The sequence below is a fragment of the Mustela lutreola genome, chromosome X (assembly GCF_030435805.1).
Source record: "Mustela lutreola isolate mMusLut2 chromosome X, mMusLut2.pri, whole genome shotgun sequence".
NCBI classification, from domain to species: Eukaryota; Metazoa; Chordata; class Mammalia; order Carnivora; family Mustelidae; genus Mustela; species Mustela lutreola.
In genome coordinates, this window is record NC_081308.1 from 20018759 (window position 1) to 20040559 (window position 21801).

General features: G+C 43.2%; 1 protein-coding gene across 3 annotated transcripts in view; it reads right to left on the reverse strand.

The window, feature by feature from the left end:
• Nucleotides 1-2413: 2413 nt before the first annotated feature.
• The window catches only part of PCYT1B (phosphate cytidylyltransferase 1B, choline), a 124322-nt gene continuing 104934 nt past the window's right edge, over nucleotides 2414-21801 (reverse strand). For all 3 annotated transcript variants that reach the window (XM_059157290.1, XM_059157289.1, XM_059157291.1), the window contains exon 8: nucleotides 2414-6263. In XM_059157290.1, coding sequence (XP_059013273.1) covers nucleotides 6051-6263 — 213 coding nt within the window. In that variant the 3' untranslated portion in view covers nucleotides 2414-6050. The remainder of the gene's footprint in view (nucleotides 6264-21801) is intronic.

A 21801-nucleotide genomic window follows, 5' to 3' on the forward strand; every position in this document is an offset into this window, starting at 1 on the left:
AAGTAGAAGAGAAAGGCGGAAACCATGCTGAAGTTGTGCTATGTCAGAAAGACGGCACTGGCCATTGTTGGCGTTGAAGATGGAAGGGGGCCATGAGCCGAGGAAAGAAGGCAGCTTCTAGGAGCTGAAAAATGTAAGAAACATTCTCCCCTAGAGCATCCAGCCCTGCCGACACCTTAATTTAACCTGGTAAGACCCACTTTGGACTTCTGACCTCCAGAGCTGAAAAATAGTAAACCCGTGTTTTTTAAGCCACCGAGTTGGTGACAGAAGTAGGAAACTAATATACACCTCTCCAACTTCTTTCTACTCATGTTAATTCCTGGGTACCAGTTATGGAAAGAAAAAAAAAAAAAGAATCACTGACTCAAGGGTGTTCATGTTGATTTGTGGACAGACTACTGAATGGCATCTTATCAACGTCTGTCCAGTGGAACGTGACGACCAGGCGAGAAAGACGGGTTCCCTCCTCAGGCTATGTAATCAGTCATGTCCTGCCATGTGCATGGCAGAAGATGACAGGTTTTCTTCGAACTTGGAAATTTTCGAGTGACAAGCTCATTTCCAAGTATAATTAGCTGAAAAGGTCCCTGTGGAAAGGATAAAGTATCCTAACTCTTTCAGGTATAGATTCATTAATTCTTTTAAAATGGAAGGTTACATATCAAATATTTTAGTTATGTCTAATCCCTCCATCAGAACTCCGCTTTTGTGAATACAGTACAGTAACCTGGCACATCAGTTCCTTTCCCTGTCCCCCAAGAGAGACAGTGAAGGTAAGGAGAGCAAAAATTGCTTGTAGGAAACAAGCTGACCCTGCACTAAAGCTCTCTCAAGCTTCCCACATTTGGTCAGCAGCCACTGAGAGTCAGCTAATAAGGTATTTTTTTTAATATAAGTTATGGCGGTGCAGCTGGGCCTAACAAAGATAATTAGCGCTGACATATTTATGCTCTTAATGGTTTTTTCAGATTTTACTGGTGGTGTATTGGTTTTTACTTGAGGGTTTCCTTTTTATTTTATTTTATTTATTTATTTGACAGAGAGAGATCACAAGTAGGCAGAGAGGCAGGCAGAGAGAGAGAGAGAGAGAGAGAGAGGAGGAAGCAGGCTCCCCGCTGAGCAGAGAGCCCGATGTGGGACTCGATCCCAGGACTCTGAGATAGATCATGACCTGAGCCAAAGGCAGAGGCTTTAACCCACTGAGCCACCCAGGCGCCCCTACTTGAGGATTTCTTAAAGGATTCCATCACTGGGTATGTATTTCAGGGCTGATGACCTGTCATGCTTTATCCGAATGGCACCTCCGTGGGAGTCTGTCTAACCGCTCTTGCTGAATACCTGAAGAAGTTGCTTAAACATTCACCTCCAATAACCAAAGAGGCTCCAGTACCAGAGGATTCTGTGTGTGTGTGTGTGTGTGTGTGTGTGTGTGTGTGTGGTTTGTATGTAAACATTTTTGGTAGTGTACCTTTTTATTCCAGGGGTTCTGTTTATTAACAAAAGCTAATTCTTTTCTGGGCACATGTTAGAGTTCTTCAATATGAATTTTATTATGCTTTAGAACGGATTTTTCCCTTGAGAACCTTTCTGAGGTATCACGAAGTGAAGAAGAAACCTGTGGCTGTTACTGTAATTACGACCTGTCAAGAATGTGTCTGATCTGGGTGGCAAAGCCGAGTAATATGGTCTATGAATAATAGGTATTCTGGCTGGATACAGGCCTGGCTGTTTCTCCTAGGGTCCCAGCTGATGTTAGAACCGTTGCCGCGTCACGGCTCGAGCTCACCAGCTGGAGTTCATAGAAATCCCCCAGTCCGGCCGGCGGAGGGCCGCTCCCAGTTCCCGGCACCATAACATCGGCCCTCATTGCCGGCATTTGGGATCCTGATGAAGCGCCTCTACCCCCATCTCTCTGCTTCCCTCTAATTAAAGGCGCTTTCGCCCAAAGACCGGCCCGTGGTGGAAACGGCCCCGCCCCACCGCTCAGGTGCAGGTGCGAAGCTGCCCGCAGGTGGACCCATCAGAGAGGGGCGGAGCCCGCGCGCCCGTGGAGGCTGAGGCGCCGACGCTGATGCCGGCAGCCGCGGAGCTCCCGGGCGCCCGGAGGGCCCCGTCCCCAGTTTTCCGCCGCGTGAGAGGTAAGCCCGTTCTCACGGTCGCCCAGCTGCCGCCGTCCAGCGGGACAAGCGTAGGGACGGCGTGGGCTGTGTCCGAAGTTCAGAGGCCTTTCCAGGCAAAGACCTCGGCGGCCATTTCCATGAACCCTGTGGAACCTCCAGCTCCAGGTCCCCCCCGCCCCCGCCTGGGCTCCCCAGTGTGACCTCCCTTCCCGGTGGGTCTGTTCCCAGCGAGCTACAGTACGGGAACGGGAACCCCGTAGCACGCTTTTAAGAAGCACGCGAAGCCCAAGTGCAATGATGCGTCCCTTTATTTATAAACAAGGTGGGAATGCTGTGTACTGTTGGGGAGCGGGAGCGGTGGGGGAGGCACGGGGGGCTGGGGGCGGAGGGCTGATTCCAGTAGTTCGCGTAATTCAGCACCAGAGCAAATGCTTGGGCATAAGGTCGTACTTGAACCCAGACGAGTCTTCGTCTTCTTGTATGTACAGCAGAGTCTTAAGTATGTATGCTCTTCTTATGGCTTTGTCCCAGGACACATCGCAGTGACAAAACAAAAAAGTCTGCAAATGCCACATGAGCTGATTTTTTTTTTTTAAAAAGGGGGAAGAAAAGGTCTGGTGGCCTAGACTAGTGCTGAATGGATGCCTGAAGAGCAGGAACATCTCTGCTCCCAAACCGGCTCATCTGATTCAGCTGTGTCTGTTACGCCATCACGTCTCTCTCTCTGGGGTATGCTTGGGTGCTAAAATAAGTCCTGAAGATGGAGAGAAAACAAATGCACAGTCTTCCTGTCCCCCCTCAAGGGATGGACTCACAGTGACTATAGCCCGAGGCCTGAAGCAAGACTGCAAGCCCACAGAGCAGGTCAGAAGGCAGTCTTGGCTCTCAGGGTCGCTCCTCTTGAGGTTGGTTGCCTTTACTGTTCTGAGGTCCTGGCACACGGGAGCTGGCTTGCCAGAAACGGGCCATTCAGTGTGGCTAGGCTATTAGAGTTTCCCCTGTGTGTTTTAGCTGGTGGAAGGGTGAACGTTTGATTTCAGGGCCCTGGGAAGGGGATGTGACAGCAAATGGAGAAGTGGTGGGATGGGGGAACTCGGGGACATGGCACCCCACCCCGCATGGATAGTCACTGACCTTGGGTGTCGGTGAAAGGAAGCCTCCCTTTTTCACCTGTAAGGGGTGAGTGACACTTTGAAAGGGAGCAGAAAGTCCCTGCTCCTCCACTCCCCGGCTTCCAGCCGGATTTTGCCCACCCTTCTTCTATCCTGCTCCCTCCTTCTACAATACTCTGTACAGTTCTGCAGTCCTCAGTCTAAAGCTTCCTTCCCTTTCTAGGGCAGAAGGGACATTTCCTTGCTTTCTGTCATTTCTGCTTGCCTTGTCAAGCCTGCACATGATTTGTACATCTCTCACTCCAGCCCTGACTCACTTGCGGCCATGACCGTTGACCCAAAAGATGGGCACCCACACCTTCTCCTGGGAAGAATGGCCAGGAGTGTTGCAGGTTGGGTTGTAGAATCCCCGCCCCCATTTCTTCTCAGCCTCATGGCCTGAGGACAGCGGGGAGGGATTACTAGAGGACAGCATGGAGACATGAGGTGAGATTTAGAACGGTTTGTGGGTGATTTCAGCCCATCTCTGGAATAAGCCAGGTGTTGGTGATGTCCCATCGTTGGCAGCTATGACAGCACTGAGTCTGAGTCACATAAGGGGCACCTGTCAGCAAGGTGTGGAAGGCCTGCAAACACAGCGTCGGCCTGGTGGAGCCCCACATGATGTGCTTCAGAGCGCAATTCAAGTAAGCGTGGATCTGTCTGCCCTGGGTGATGGAATAAGCACATAAAAGGCCTTCCCAGAATAGTTGCCCCTACATAGTGAGGTCCAGAAATGGGTTGAGAGCACAGGTTTTCTACAATGACCTTCCCTCTCTCCAGGTCCCTCTTTGCTCCCTTTTTCTGCCCTCATTCCCCCCACCTCGCCCGGCTGGCTGTGCTCCTCCTTGCACTATCCTAAGTGTCAAGCAGCTGGAATGAGCAGCGAGGCACAGCGGAAAACTGGGGCCTCGCTCCTTCTGCAGAGCAGTGCTCTAGGTCCTGGCTACAGAGAGCTTCCTTCTCACATGCCACGTTCCCGCCAGCTCTTTGTCCCACAAGAGTGCTCAACAGAACCCTGGGGAGCGAGCCAGGACAAGGGGGTTCCAAGCTAGCTCAGCCGCATGGTTTTGCTTCCCAGCAAACACCACTTCTCTCCAGGTGGGCAGGGAGGTAGTTCAACCCCGTCAAAAGGGGAAAGACATGCCACCTTCCTTCATTGGTTGCCCCATGTGTCACCCAGAAAGGCTGGTTCTGTCACAGAAAAGGGAAGTTTCTGTCACAGGAGATGCTGAGCTTTGCCCACAAGTTGCTGGTTTGGGCCTCTGCTCTGTTAGGCCCCAGCTCTCCCTTTGGCTTTGCTGGCACAGACAGGCAATGTTTCGTCTACCTAGGGGTACAGTTCTACCCCCTGACTCTGTCTGCTTCTCTCCTCTCTGTCATTAGCGGACAGTAACTTTAAATGACTCAGCAATGCTTAGGCTCTTCATTCCATTTGGCAAACATAGGGCTGGGGATAACTGTATAACCACGTAGTCCGTTTCAATGCTGCGATCACACCAAGGTTCCCATAGTGCTCTGGGAAGCTCTTCAGAGGCTCCCTCCAGCCAAAAACATAATGGGAGGCCATGAGAACAACATACTCGTTTCCTGGTTGGGACAAGACATTTCTACAGGAATCCAGGATGATTTTTTGACAAAGTGCCCAAGTCACAAGAGAACCAGGTAGTCCTTTAGACCAAGGATTTCAGCGGGGGATTCGGGTGAGAGCAGGAGCATATATTGTAGAAGGCTACCACCATACATTCATATTGCATATGGTATACACCCCGGATAGCATATGTGGAGCATACGGAGAACAGATACGTGCAGGTAGCACCCCCTATTGGTATACTATGTGGTTTGGTACATCAAACTGTTACTTGAGGCCTATGAAATTGTTAACTGGTCAGAAATGGGAAAAGCCATTCCAGAGTTAGCATCCTTTTAGGAGAAGCTCCAGGAGACATTTACCATCTGCTAAACTTGGAGCCAAAGCAAAGCAGCTCCTCTTCATTCATACATACACACACACACACACAGTGTTTTTCTTTGTTGCATTTTCCACAGATTAAGGTAATTTGTGGAAACCATGAAGTCAAACCAATGATGAAAAGTACAACCGGGACCATATTAGGCCTTCTGTGGCATTCTCCTCAACAGAACTGTCCATTGAATAAGAAGTTAAGGTTCATGCTAGATGACCTTCTATCTGATCTAAAGCACGTCTTTGTTTATGCACCACATTCCTAGAACTGTAAAGAATCGATGTGCTGCAACATTAGGTCTCAGTAGCTAATCTGAGAAGACTCGAATTGGCCTTTCACTTGACTATTTCAGAAGTACTTTGCCACCTCTATCGGAAACAACTTTATTCTGGCAGAGCTTGGGTGGTAGGAGGCAACGTGCAGGGCCCTTATGAGCTGGAAGTAGCAGATTGAGGGAACAGCCGCTTCCATGGGTGGTGGACTTGGTAGGGGTGGGTGCAAGGACCAAAGCAGAAGACACCCGACTCAGTGCAAGTCTCCTGGGGGTGCTCTGCATCTTTCTTTAGCAAGGTTAAAGTAGTGATTCTAGATGCTGCTAAGGTTTGTAAAGGTTGTCCGGCTTGAAACCTCCATGCAGAGCCCAAGTCTTATGCTGAGTGGAGACTGAGGGAAAGCTGGTCCCCAGGCCTTCGCTTAGCTGAGCTGCAGCTCCTGCAACCGTCACCCTTCCAACCCCACCCAGGCACACCCGGTGACCCCACCCTCGCCCCAGCCTGTGCGGTGCGGCCCTTGCTGTCTGCCGGCAGCCTTTACTTCTCATCCTCATCCCCCTCACTCATGCTGCTGATGGAGGCTGAGGCTGCTTTGGGTGAGGAGGGCGGTGAGGTTTTGTTCGGGAGCCACGAGAAGGTGGGCGACGGGGAGCGGGACGGGGACCGGCTCCTGGTGGGGCTGCTCACAGGGCTCTGCTTCGGGGACAAGGCCTGCAGCATCCGGCTACTCCTCTCCTGGAACATCTGCTTCTAGAGAGAAATTTGAGAGAAGGCATCTGTTACGTTAGTCACCTGAGGTGGCAGGGAAACAAAAAGGAAAAGCAGGAAGGAGCGCCCCCCCCCCCCACCGGTCCCCACAGACTGGTCCTACAGGTGACGTCATCCAGGACTATATATAGGGAGCAGCTGAGTGAAATTCGGGGGCAGTGAGATGTGGCCATGGAGATGACCATCTCTGCTGGTTCTGAGGACTCTTGCCTTCTTGCCTGCCTTTCCCACAGCTACAAAATTTGAGTGTCTATTCTGTCTCGGGCAAACAGTCATGTACAAGGTACAGAAGGTGCAGTGGGAGATAAAACAAATCCCTGTCCTCCTCGACCTGAGGACGAATCACACAATAAACAAAATGAACAAAATATGTGGATGTCAGAAGGAAGTACAATCTGTGAGCAAAAATAAACACAGAACGATAGCAAATGGGGGTGTGAAGTGGCTGGGCACCTGGGCAGCAGTTGTAACGTGGGTGCTCAGGGAAGGCCTCAAGAAGACCTGAAAGATGAGGGAGCATCAGGAGCAAACACATTCCAGACAGAGCACCTCAAAAAGAGCAGGCAGTGCATGTCCGAGGAGGAACAAGAAGGCCATCCATGGCGGCGGGAGTGGAGTCACGGGCGGGGGGGGGGGGGGATGGGGGAAGGGGTTAAGAGGAAGTCACCAGAGGGTTGACAGAAAACTGTGTCACGTAGGGTTTTGTTGGCCATGTGAGAACTTCAGGCTTTACTGTGATCAGAGAAACCTTGGGAGAGTTCCTTTACCTCTGAAGTTCTGGGTCCCAGACTGAGGAATTCTGACTTTGGTTTTAAAAGGACCCACCCCGGCCGTAGGGAAGCCAGAGCAGGAGCTGGGGTAATGGTGAAGAGCCCACTGTCGTGGGAATCCAAGGAATTAGAATCCTGCCGGCTTGATGTCAAGAGGATGCGATGAGGTGAGAAATGGCTGGAGGCCTGATCAATGTTTTTTCCCATAGTTTTAGTAAGGTGTGATGGTCTTAAAGGGAAAGTCAGCCTTTTTAGTCTCGGTTCCGTGAGTTTTGACAAATGCCTGCAGGTGTGTGACTGCCACCATGGTCAGAGTGTTAGGAGAGTTCCATCAGCCACCCAGTCTCCACGAGATCCTTTGTCACTCCCTCCCCTAGCCTCTGGGAACAGATCTTTTTCTGTCCCTCCAGTTTTGCCTTTTCCAGAATGTCCTCTAAGTGGAATCGTGCAATGCCATGGTCCGGCTACATGTGGAAGGTGGAGCCCACAGGAACAGCTGGGGCTGGAGCACCAGGAGGAGCTGGATTGTTTTTTTCCCAAGAGCCCCTGGAAGATTTTAATTAAGGGAGGGCTATGATCAGATTTGTGTTTTAGAACTATCTTTGGGTGGGAGCATAAAAGCAAAGAGAGAAACCATAAAGGAGAAGTTTGGTGTTAAACTATACGAAAGTGTAAAAACTTATGTATTCCCCCGCCCAAAAAACCCACCATGAGATAAGGTAAAAGGCAAAGGAAACACAAGGGGGAAATCCTTGCAAAATGACTGAAGTGAGACAACTTTTTGATATATCAGATTGTTACAGGCTGTGTTTGTTTGATCTCCCAGCATATTAAAAAAAAAAAAAAAGATTCCCAGTTTTATTGAGACGTAGTCGACACAGCAGAGTTTAAGGTATAGAATGTAATGATTTTACTTAGACATTAACCACAGTAAGTTAACATCTGTCATAAATAAAAGAAATTTATATTTTCCCTTGTGATGAGAACTCTTGCGATCTACTCTCTGAACTTAAGCAATGTTAACAATAGTCTTCATGCTGTGCATATATCCCTGGTACTTATTTATATTATAAATGGAAGTTTGTACTTTTTGACCACCTGCATCTGATTTTCCCTCTTTCACTCCTTTCTCTGCCCTGGTAACCACAAATCTGATTGCTTTTTCCCTGAGTTGTTGACCCCCACCCCCAACGACCTGTGAGATCAGGTATTTGTTTTTCTCTTATTTGTTTCACTTAGCATAATGTCCTCAAGGTCCAACTATGTTATCACAAATGACAGGATTTCCTCCTTTTAATGGTTGACTAATATTCCATTGTTGACACATCCATTCATCCTCTGATAGACACTTAGGTTGCTTCCATTTCTTCACCATTACAAATAATGCTGCTGTGAATGTGGAGATGCAGATAGCATTTTGACCTAGGGTTTTTGTTTCCTTTGGACGTATTCCCCAAAGTGAAATTGCTGGATCATATATACGGTGGTTTCAGTTTCAAATTTTTTTAAGAACCTCCCTACTGTTTTCCACCTTGGCCATGCCAATTTAGAATTCCACCACCAACACACAAGTGTTCCTTTTAATCCATGTCCTCATCAGGATTTGTTATTTCTGGTCTTTTGATGGCAGCCAGTCTAATTGGCGTGAGGTGAAAAGTCCTTGTGAGTTTTTTTTTTTATTTTTTAATAAACATAATAATGTATTATTAGCTCCAATGGTACAGGTCTGTGAATCGCCAGGTTTACTCACTTCACAGCACTCATTCATAGCACATACCCTCCCCAATGTCTATAACCCCACCACCCTCTCCCGACCCCCCTCCCCCCAGCAACCCTCAGTTTGTTTTGTGAGATTAAGAGTCTCTTATGCTTTGTCTCCCTCCTGATCCCATCTTGTTTCATTTATTCTTTACCTACCCCCAAACCCCCCACGTTGCATCTCCACTTCCTCATCTCAGGAAGATCATATGATAGTTGTCTTTCTCCGATTGACTTATTTTGCTAAGCATAATACACTCCAGTTCCATCCACGTCATCACAAATGGCAGGATTTCATTTCTTTTGATGGCTGCATAGTATTCCATTGTATATATACACCACATCTTCTTTATCCATTCATCTGTTGGTGGACATCTAGGTTCTTTCCATAATTTGGCTACTGTGGACATTGCTGCTATAAACATTCGGGTGCACGTGCCCCTTCGGATCACTACGTTTTTATCTTTAGCGTAAATACCTAGTAGTGCAATTGCTGGGTCATAGGGTAGCTCTATTTTCAACTTTTTGAGGAACTTCCATGCTGTTTTCCAGAGTGGTCACACCAACTTGCATTCCCACCAACAGTATAGGAGGGTTCCCCTTTCTCTGCATCCTTGTCAGCATGTCATTTCCTGACTTGTTAATTTTAGCCATTGTGACTGGTGTGAGGTGGTATCTCATTGTGGTTTTGATTTGTATTTCCCTGATGCCGAGTGATGTGGAGCATTTTTTCATGTGCCTGTTGGCCATCTGGATGTCTTCTTTGCAGAAAAGTCTGTTCATGTCCTCTGCCCATCTTTTGATTGGATTGTTTGTTCTTTGGGTGTTGAGTTTGCTAATCTCTTTATAGATTTTGGATACTAGCCCTTTATCTGATATGTCGTTTGCAAATATCTTCTCCCATTCTGTCAGTTGTCTTTTGGTTTTGTTAACTGTTTCCTTTGCTGTGCAAAAGCTTTTGATCTCGATGAAATTCCAGTAGTTCATTTTTGCCCTTGATTCCCTTGCCTTTGGTGATGTTCCTAGGAAGAAGTTGCTGCGGCTGAGGTCGAAGAGGTTGCTGCCTGTGTTCTCCTCAAGGATTTTGATGGATTCCTGTCTCACATTGAGGTCCTTCATCCATTTTGAGTCTATTTTCATGTGTGGTATAAGGAAATGGTCCGATTTCATTTTTCTGCATGTGGCTGTCCAATTTTTCCAATACCATTTCCAACTTTTATCCATTGGACATTCTTTCCTGCTTTGTCAAAGATTAGTTGACCATAGAGTTGAGAGTCCTTGTGGTCTTGATTTGCATTTCCCTCCTGATTAGTGATGTTGAGCATCTTCTCATATACCTGTTAGTCCTTTGTATATCTTCCATGGAAAAATATCTGTTCAGGTAATCACCCATTTTTTGATTGGGTTATTTTGAGATTTTTGCTACTGAGTTGTGGGAGTTCTTTATATATTTTGAATATTCACTTAACTGATACACGGTTAGCGCATATATTTCCCATTCTTTTGCTGATGGTCCCTTTGGCTGTGCAGATGTTTTTAGTTTAATGTAGTTCCACTTGTTTTTTATTTTGTGACTTGTGCTTTTGGAGTCCTACCCCCAAAAATCTCTGCCATGACCCACGTAAAGGAGCTTTTTTCTTTTATGTTTTCTTCTGGGATTTTTATGGTTTATGGTCTTACATGGACATCTTTAATCCTTTTCAAGGTAACTTTGGTGAATGGTGTAATGTAGGGATCTAGTTTTATTCTTTCATGTGTGAATATACAGTTTTTCCTTGCACCATGAGTTGAAGAGACAGTCCTTACTCCACTGAGTATTCCTGGCTCCCTTGCATGGGTTTATTTCTGAGCTCTCAGTTCTGTCCCATTAGTCTATATGTCTTTTTTTATGCCAGTACTATACTGTTTGGATTACTATACTTTTCCAGTATAGCTTGAAATCAGAAGTGTGATGCCTCCTGCTTTGTTCTTTCTCAGGATTGCTTTGGGTATTTGGGGTCTTTTAAGGTTCCATATAAATTTTAGGATTTTTTATTTCCATTTATTTCTGTCTAAAATTTTTTTCATCACTATTTTATACTTTTCAGTGTACAGATTTCTCACCTCCTTGGTTAAATTTATTCATAAGTATTTTATTATACATATATATACATACATTTATTATACATACATAATGTATAATAAAATATACATTTTATTAAACATCCTATTATTCATGGGATCAGTTCATTTCTCCTTCAGATAATTCATTGTTAGTATATAAAGATGCTACTTATTTGGTATGTTAATTTTGTATCCTGCAACTTCACTGAATTTGTAGATTAGATATAACAGGTCTTCGGTGGGAGTCTGTCAGATTTCCTGTATATAAAATCATGTTATCTGCAAATAGACGATCTCACTTCTTTCCAATTCTGATGCGCTTTCATATTTTCTTGTCTGCTCTCGCTAGGATTTCAGTAATATCTTAAATGGGAGGAGTGAGAATGGGCACCCTTGTCTTATTCCTGATTTTAAAGGAAAGGCTTTCAACCTTTTGTCATTAAGTACTGTGTTAGCTGTAGGTTTGTCATCTACAGCTTTTATTATGTTGAGGTATGTTTGTTCTATACCTAATTTGTTAAAAGGTTTTATCATGAATGGTTATTGCATTTTGCCCAATGACTTTTCTGTGTCCACTGAGATGATCATGAGATTTTTTTTCTTCTATCAATGTGATGTATTAAAGTGATAGATTTACATCTGTTTAACCATGCTTGTATCTCAAAAATAAATACCATTTGATATAGTGAAAGATCTTTTTAATGTGCTGCTGAATTCTGTTTACTAGCATTTTTAAAAAAGATATATTTATTCTAGAGACGGGGGAGAGGCAGAGGAAGAAGGGAAGCAGACTCTGCTGAGCACGGAGCCTGTGTGGGTCTTGATCCCACACCCTGAGATCATGACCCCAGCCAAAACCAAGAGTTGGACACTCAGCGGACTGAGCCACCCAGACACCCCCTGTTTACTAGTATTTTATTGAGAATTTTTGCCTCTATATTCATCAGAGATAGTGGCCTGTAGTTTTCTTTTAGTGTTCTTTTCTGGCTTTGGTAATGCTGGCCTTATAAAATACATTTGGGAGTGTTCCCTTCTCCCAAACATTGAGGAGTCTGAGAAGGATTTACATTAATTCTTCTTTAAATGTTTAGTATAATTCACCAGTGAAACCATCTGTTCCTGGGCCTTTCTTCTTTGGGATATTTTTGATAATTCAATCTCCTTACTAATAATTGGTCTGTCACATTTTCTACTTTATTCTGATTCATTCTTGGTAGATTGTATGTTTCTAAGAATTTCCCATTTCTTTTAGGTTCTCCAGTTTTTTCGCACATAGTTGTTCATAGTAGCTTCTTAAGATTCTCTGTACTATCAGTTGTAATATTTACTTCTGCATTTTCATTTGTGATTTTGTTGATTTGGGTCCTCTCTATTTTTTTTCTTGGTTTAGCTAAACATCTGTCAATTTTATTTTTTCAAAAAAACCATCTCTTAGTTTGGCTAATCTTTTCTATTGTATTCTTCGTCTCCATTTTATTTGTTTTTGCCCTAATTTCTATTATTTCCTTTCTTCTGCTAACTTTGGGTTCACTTTTTTTAAGTTCCTAAAGTATAGCATTAAGTTGTTTGAGATCTTCCTTGTTACCGGGACAGGCATTTATTGCTATGAACTTCCCTTTTAGAACTGTTCTGTCAGCATACCATAAGTTTTGGTACATTGTGTTTCCATTTTTGTTTGTGTCAAGATACATTTTTATTTCCCCTTTAATTTCTTCTTTGACTCTTGGCTATTGAGACTATTTTTTTAAAGATTTTACTTATTTATTTTAACAGAGAGCACAAATGGGGAGTGGTAGGCAGAGGGAGAAGGAGAAGCAGGCTCCCCACTGAGCAGAGACCCCCAATGCAGGGCTCCATCCCACAACCCTGGGAGCATGACCTGAGACAAAGGCAGATGCTTAACCAACTGAGCCACCCAGGTGCCCTCAGAATATTGTTTAGTTTCCATGTATTCATGAATTTTTCAGTTTTCCTTCTTTTAATGATTTCTACTTTGAGACCATCATGGCCAGAAAAGGTACTTGGTATGATTTCAGTCTCCTTGAATTTGCTAAGACTTGTTCTGTGGGTTGACCTCTTTACCACTGAAACATAATCATAAAAGACCTTTGTCTCATTTTACCATTTTTATATTTAAATCTCTGTAGTATGATACAAATATAGCTACCCCCACTTTTTGGGTTGTTTGGTTTTTGGAATACTTTTGCTTATAACAACTTTTTCCATCCTTTCACTGTCAGTCGATGTGTGTCTTTAAGAATAAAGTGAGTCTCTTTTTTTTTTTTAATTTTTATTTTTTATAAACATATATTTTTATCCCCAGGGGTACAGGTCTGTGAATCGCCAGGTTTACACACTTCACAGCACTCACCAAAGCACATTAAAGTGAGTCTCTTATGGGCACATATCATTAGATGTTTTTCAAATGTTATCCACTCAGCCATTCTAGGTGTATTGATTGGAGAATTTAATCCAATTAAATATGATTGAAAGTAATCGTTAATAAGTAAGGACTTAGTAATTTTATTAACTGTTTTTATTACTATTTTAATAGAACCATTATTCTTTGTTCTGTTTCCTGCTTTTTTTATGTTTCAGTGTCTTCCGATATCTGTATGGTTTGACTTCTTTATCGTGTACTTTTGTGTAATTACTACAGGTTTTAATATTTTAAAATTATAATCCCTTATTTTATTTTATTTTTTTTTAAAGATTTTATTTGTTTATTTGACAGAGAGAGATCACAAGTAGATGGAGAGGCAGGTAGAGAGAGAGAGAGAGAGAGGGAAGCAGCTCCCTGCTGAGCAGAGAGCCCAATGCGGGGCTCGATCCCAGGACCCTGAGATCATGACCTGAGCCGAAGGCAGCGGCTTAACCCACTGAGCCACCCAAGCGCCCCTATAATCCCTTATTTTAAACTGGTAACAACTTCAACAGAACTTCTAAACTTCATGCTTTCATCTCCCCCTCCCCACTCACATTTTAGATTATTGATATTATAGTTAACATATTTTTTAAAAAGATTTTATTTATTTATTTGACAGAGAGAGAGAGAGAGAGATCATAAGTAGGCAGGTGGGGGGGGCAGGCTCCCTGCTGAGCAGAGAGCCTGATGAAGTGCTCGATCCCAGGACCCTGAGATCATGACCTGAGCCTAAGGCAGAGGCTCAACCCACTGAGCCACCCAGGTGCCCCTAGTTAACATAGTTTTTATATTGCATAACCAGTAACAGATTATTGTTGTTGTAGTTATTTTTACAATATTTTCTAACATTTTTAAAAGATTTTATTTTACAGAGCATAAGCAGGGGGAAGAGGGAAGAGCACAAGCACTGCAGAGGGAGAGGGAGAAGTAGTCTCCCCACAGAACAGGGAACCCGACATGGGGCTTGATCCCAGGACCCTGGGATCATGACCTAAGCTGAAGGCAGACACTCAACTGACAGCCACCCCAGTGCCCCAATGTTTTCTAACTTCTAAAATAGAGTTGTAAGTGAATTACCCAGCACCATTACCACATTACAGATTCTAATTTTGACTATATATTTAACATTACCAGTAAGTTTCACTGGTACCTTATGTTTTATGATGTTCATTAGTGTCCTTTTACTCAAAGACCTCCCTTTAGCATTTCTTAGAAGGCAGGTCTGGTGGTGGTGAACTCAGCTTTGTTTTTGGGGGAAGTCTTTACTTCTACATTTCTGAAAGACAGCTTTTCCAGGAATAGAATTCTTGGTTGACATTTTTTTCCTTTAAGTATTTTGGACATGCCATCCCATTCTCTCTTGGCCCAAACCAGATTTGTTGAGAAGTTCACTGATAGTCTCATGATTTTTCCCTCATATGTAATTTACCTCTCTTGTTGTTTTCCAAATTTTTTTCTTTGACTTTTGACAATTTAATTATAATCTGTATCAGTGTAGCTGTTTTGGGGTTCATCTTATTTGAGATCCTTTGTACCTCATGGATTAGGATGTTTTAAGCCCTTACTGCTTTAAATTTACTTTCTGTATCCATTCTCTTCTCCTTCCCTTTTCCTTCTGGAATTTCCTTAATGCAAATATTGTTTGACTTTATTGTGTCTTTACATCCTGTATGTTTTGTTCACTTTTTTAATTCTTTTTTTTCTGTTCCTCTAACTGGATTATTTCAAATGTCCTCTTGTCTAGGTCACTGTTTTCTTCTGCATAGCTGAGTCTTTCAAGATATTTCTAAGTAATTTCTATACCCAACATGGGGCTTAGACTCACAACCCCATGATCAAGAGTTGCACCCTCTACTGACAAGCCAGACAGGAGCCTTGAGTCTCATTTTGAAGCTCTGTAGAATTTTTTAGTTCAATTATTGTATTTTTCAGCTCTATAATTTTTTGATGGTTTCTATATATCTTTGTTGAACTTCTTGTTTTGTTTATACATCATTTTCCTAATTTTTAGTTTTCTATGTGTTATTGCAGTTGTCTAAATTTTAAAAGGATTATTCTGAAATCTGACTGTTCATAGATAGCCATTTCTTTAAGGTCAGTTATTAAAGCTTTGGTAGTTTCCTTTTTTGGTGTCATGTTTACTACATTTTTAAAATAATCCTTGATTCTTTACATTGGTCTCTGTACATTTGAGTAAGCAGTCTCCTCTTCCAGAATTTATGGGTTTGCTTTGGCAGAGATAGCTCTTTGCTGGTCAGCTCAGTGTGGGTTTCTGGATGCTTCAGTTGGTAATGCCCTTGGGCAGGTGGAGTTTTGCTATCAGGGTCAATTTCTGGGTGAGACCCCTCATTGAACTCTGAGATCGGGGTTAGGGTTGCCACTTTCTAAGAATGGTTGGATAAGACTCCTGGTTTGGTTCCTTAACAAGCGAGACTGTACAAGTTGCCTGGGTTTTCTGTTCAGGCTTACTGGACTGGCGGAACTCTATACTATGCTTAGCAGCAAGTAGAGCTATGAATTAGCTTCTCTGCCTTCTTGGGGCAGGACAATGAGCCTACAAGGCTCATCGTTTCAGGACCTAAATCAAGCGAAGCTTGTACCGAATTCCCTGGCTAGAATGGGTCAACTTGTTTTGTTCTGCACATGAAGAGCATCATGGGCAGTGATCTATGTCCAAGGGCCACTATAAGTAGGTCTGTTGGTTGGGATACATTGTTGTTTTCTGTTAGGTTCCCTGGTCAGGCAGGCCGAAAATTGTATTCAGTAGGCAGGGCTATGAATTAGTTTATGTATCCAGGCATAGCAAGAGAAGTAGCTCCAAGGCCAGAAAGGCTTTCATTTTATGGTGTTGACTCAAGCTGACCTATGTCATAAGTTCCCTGCCCAAATGGAGCCACTGACTTTGCTCTACAGACTCTCTGGACTCTGTGCTTGACTGTTGCTGGGCTTTGCAGCTTTCCCGGTCTTACAGGCAAGCTTCCTGTCTGGGTGGTGCTGGGAGCTTCACTCAGCAGTGGATGGGGCTGTGACTCAGCTCCCTTGCCTGGGTGGGACAGGAGGGCCAGCTCCAAATAGGCTCCCAGTTTTTCCAGATCAGGGCTTCTGGTCGGGTTGGGGGTGGGGGTGGTCAGAAGCTACGCTCAGTAGTGGGTAGGCTGTCAATTAATTCAGTGTCTGGGTAGAGTCAGTGAACCCTCACAGTCTAGCTGTGGCTTTGAGGAGGTCAGCTCTTCCTGCCATACTCTTGGCTCAAGTGCTGCTGGACTATGCTGCTTCCCACGTGTTCTTGCCAGCCTTTCTGGTCAGGCAGCATTGGAGGCTTCACTCGGCAGCAGGGGACAGAGGGCTACGACTCAGCCCCCCTTCCTGCACAGAGGCAGACCAGGCTCCAGGGTCAGAAGAATCTCTGTCTGAGCACCAGAATCGGGTACACTTGTGCCCTGCTGAGTTCCCTGGGTCAATTGTGATACTGTCTTGGCTCTGCAGATAAACAAAACCACTAGCCTGGACTACCACCACTTAGGTCGCTGCAGGTAGGAACTCAGTCTGTCAGTGTCCGCACTGGTTGTTGGAAGCCCCTCCCCTTCAGATTCTCAGTGGCTGATGCCCACAGATTGCTTTGCAATTCGTATAGAATGAGACCAGAATGGGGGCTCTCAAGCAGTGATCTGGAGGAACTGGATGTCCACACTGGACTCTATTTTCCCACTATAAACACTGGAGGCTCAGCAGAGACCGCTTTGTGTAACGTTGGGCTGGCCTGGGTTAGAGGCAATATGGGCGGCACACAGCCTCACCCCCATGTTCTAGGATTCTCTCAGCGGTGTCTTGTCTACGAATAGTTGTTCCTTCTTCTTGTGAGAAGGAGCAAAGTCAGCAATGACTTATGTCACCATCTTTATAAGCTTAATCTCCCAAGACTTTTTTTTTTTTTCATTTGTAATGGCCAGTGCTGGTGAGGGCTCAGGAAAAAGATCACACTCCTGTTACTGCTGGTGTCTTTCTGAGGAGTAACTGGGCAATAGGTGTAAAAACTTTTGTTTCCTGAGGAGATAACCTGAGCTGCAATTAAATACTTATTGGGTACATGGATGGTCATTGCAGGGTCATCACAGACAAAACTGCAAACCCCTGAAATAGGGGAGAGAAATCTTGCACAACTCTGAGGTAAAAGGTGGCTGATGAAAATCAAGTCCTTAAAGAATACTTAATAGCGTGAGAATGTTCATGAGCTACTGCACAGTAAAAATGATTTGGGAGCCATATGTTCTGCATGATCCCATTTTGTAAAAGGAAACATGCACATGCAGATGGAGAAATGATGGGGCCAGATCCCAGTGGTTAGTCTACGCAGCTGGACTGCAGGTGATTTTTAGTCTCTTCTCATTTTTTCTTTTCTTTCTTTCTTTCTAAATCTAAAAGATTTACTTATTGGGGTGCCTGGGTGGCTCAGTGGGTTGGGGCCTCTGCCTTAGGCTCAGGTCATGATCCCAGGGTCCTGGGATTGAGCCCCACATCGGACTCTGCTCAGCGGGGAGCCTGCTTCCCCCTCTCTCTCTGCCTGCCTCTCTGCCTACTTGTGATCTGTCAGATAAATTAAATCTTTAAAAAAATATATTTATTTATTTGTCAGAGAATGGGACAGCACACGCACAAGCAGGGGGGAATGGCAGGCAGAGGGAGAAGCAGGCTCCCTGCAGAGCAAGGAGCATGATATGGGGCTCAGTCCCAGGACCCTGGGATCATGACCTGAGTCAAAGGCAGATGCTTAACTGACGGAGCCACCCAGGCATTCCGAACAATTCTGTAATGAACACACATTACTTTTATCACCTTAAGGAAGACCAATGACTGAGGCAAGGAGAGGAGGCCATGGGACCCTGAGTTAATGACACAAAATGGTAGAGCCTCGGGCACTTCATCAGTCCCTCCCCCCACTTTTATAAGCTCTAGCCCAGTACTTTTTAGGATCTCAAGTTTTCTCTAGCAAATATAATTGAGATGACTTGCTGATCACTAAGAACATTTGTAGATTTAAAACTCCATAATTCTAAGAACCTACCAATTATTCACCTTCCATTAAAGGCATTGATAATTCTGCCGAAAGACATCCAACCCCCTCAAAATCAAACAGAAAAAAAAAGTGCAGTAGTACAACATCATTACCTTAGAGGAAGCCCATTTATGAGACAAAATCAAATGCCAAAAGGATAGGGTAGCCTATTATTAATAGCAACATTAAAAGAATCCTTGAACTTCTAGAAGTCATTTGAAAATAAGTATTTTTATTACTATAATCTTTAAGTATATTTATAGTGGCAGCCACTAGCTCTCTTGCTGTTAATGGGTTGTCAGCATTTCCATTAGAAGCTCACTTTGCAAGTAATCTATAGCTTGTCTCCCATAGTTTGACTCGAGCTCATAACTGAGAATATTATGCCCAAGATAATGCAATAACTTGAATCCTTAATGATAAACAATGGTGTCACACTTCATATAGTGTGATATCCCTGCAAAACAACTCTCGGTCTCCGTTTGGAAGCTCTGTGATCTGTTTCTGCTGCATTATGAAGCATGCTTCTTCTGCAAAGGAGTTAAATTGGATCAGGTCAGCAGACAGTTTGTAATGAGCTTCCTGGTAAGAAAAGCACTTTCGGAACACGAAAATGAGACCATGGCGTGGCATTTTCATATAGAAAAGGTATGTAAATTATACTTGTAACTGTATTAAGATACTTCCATTTATAAAGTTTTCTCCCAAGAAAATAATCCCCTTTACTCTTGTCCCAGTAAAACTAATTTTCTATTTCTCTTCCTACAAACATCTCCTTTTTAAGAAGTTCTTCACATCTACTGAGACAGTAAATCTCCTGACAAATGCCTTCCAAGGCTTCAGGATTTCAGAGAGATTCCAGCTTAACAGCCACAAAAAGAAATGAAAAATACCCTAGTTATATCTGGTTTGGACTTCTGGTAAGCACTGTGGAATTCAAAGAGAGCATGTGGTTCAGCCAAATCAATAAACAACAAAAACTAACCCTTAACAAACAATGCCCAACGTATGACTAGGTGCTGTTAAAGGGCTTTAGAGTGTGACAGTTTCATCCATCTAACAACCCTACAAGCTAGCTGAGGCAGAGGAACTTGGCTAAGACACCCAGCTAGGAGGTGAGCCCTGTTCCTAACCATCTCTCTGTAATTAGCTGCTTTAATAGTAAGAAGCTTTTCTGTTGGCCCATTTACTTGTGCATCTGTTGGAAGACAAATTTTTGGAACCAACTGTTAAAAAGCTGCAAGTAGGAAATTCAGATCCACAAACTGAATTTTATGTTTTATAAAATCAAAACAATCTTAAACATCAGCATGCTACTAGAATGATTATATATATTATATATATAATATATAAATATTCTCTTTACACATACATATGCATGGTATAATAAGTGCTGGGGAGAATGTGGAGAAGTCTTGAGCCTTGTGCACTGCACTGGAATGTAAAATGGTGTAGTCAGTGTGGAAAACAGTATGCAAGTATCTAAAAACATTTAAAATATGCTAAGTGAAATAAGTCAGTCAGAGAAAGACAATTATCATGTGATCTCTCAGATATGAAAAATTTGAGAGGCAGGGTGGGGATCATGGGGGTTGGGGAGGGGGAATGAAACAAGATGGGACAGAGACAAACCATAAGAGACTCAATCTCAGGAAACAAACTGAGGGTTGCTGGGGGGTGGGGAGGAGGGATGGGGTGGCTGGGTTATGGACATGGGGGAGGGTATGTGCTATGGTGAGGGTATGTGCTATGAAATGTGTAAGACTGATGATTCACAGACGTGTACCCGTGGGGCAAATAATACGTTATATATTAATAAAAATAAAAAAGAATTACCATATTATTTAGAAATTCTACTTCTGGGTATATAACCAAAAGAAATGAAAGCAGGAAATTAAGCATATTTGTATAGTGATGTTCATAGCAGCATTACTCATAACAGCCAAAAGATGGGAACAATCCAAATGTTCATTAATGCATGAATCAATAAAATGTGGTATATATAAATAATATCCCATTATATATACACACATATGTGTGTATACATGTATATATGTATATGTTTATGTATACACACAATCTGATGTAGAATTTTTTCAACTTGGATGGAGTAGAGTATTTCCAAAATGGATGTTTAAAAAAAACATTTTGTGTATCGTAAAATATTATGGAGGGTTTTCTTGGCATGAAGAATCTGAAAGTTAACCACTCATTCCTTCAACATTTACTGACAGCACACTATTTATGGTTCAGGCATAAATCTAAGCCCTGAGGAGATAGCAGTAAATAAGGGGGAGGGAGTGTCTATGCTCATAGTTACTTTTTTATTGAGGTATAACAGACATATAACATTAGTTTCAGGTGTACAACAGGATTCTTCACTATTTGTACATATTGTGAGATGATCACCACAATTTGTCTAGTTAGCATCCATCACTATAGAGTTACATTTTTTTTCGTGTGATGAGAACTTTTAAGAGCTACTCCCTTAGCAACTTTCCAGTACTCAGTAGAGGATTGTTAACCATAGTCACCATGCTGCACATTACATCCCCATGCTGTATTGTGTAATTGTTAAGTTTGTACTTTTTTTTTTTTTTTTTTGGGTGGGCAGCAAAGAAAGGTTTGTTGAGTGATAATACAAAGCTCCCAAACAGAGAGGGGACCAAGATGGTTACCCAAGTTTGTACCTTTTGACCCTCTTCACCTATTTTGCCTGTACCCAACCCCTGCCTCTGACAACCACCAATCTGTTCTCTGTACTGATGAGCACAGATTTTTTTTTTTTTTGCTTGTTTTAGATTCCACAAATAAATGAGATCACACAGTATTTGTTTTTCTGCAACTAATTAGCATAATGCCCTCATGGTCAAAAAATTTGTTGCAAATGGCAAGATTTCCTTCTTTTCTGAATAATATTCCACGGTGTATATGTACATTTATACATTGATGGATAGTTAGCTTGCCTCCATGGTTTGGATCTTGTAAATAATGCTGCAATAAATATGGTGGTATATAGATATTTTCAAACTATTGTTTTCATATCCTTCAGATAAATATCCAGAAGTAGAATTGCTGGGCCATATGGTAGTTCTATTTTTAACTTTCGGAGGAGCCTCCATAGTAGCGGTACCAATTTACATTCCCACCAGCAATGTACAAGTGTTCCCTTTTCTCCATATCCTGATCAACACTTGCTAATTTGTTGCTTTGATGATAGCCATTCTAACAGGTGTGAGGTGCTAGCTGCTTATGGTCTTAATTAGCATTTCCCTAGTAATTAGTGATGTTGAACAGATTTTCAGGTCCTGCTAGCCATCTATATGTCATCTTTGGAAATATGTTTATTCAGATCCTGTGCCCATTTTTAAATCAGATTCGTATTTTTTGTATCAGTGAGTTGTATGACAT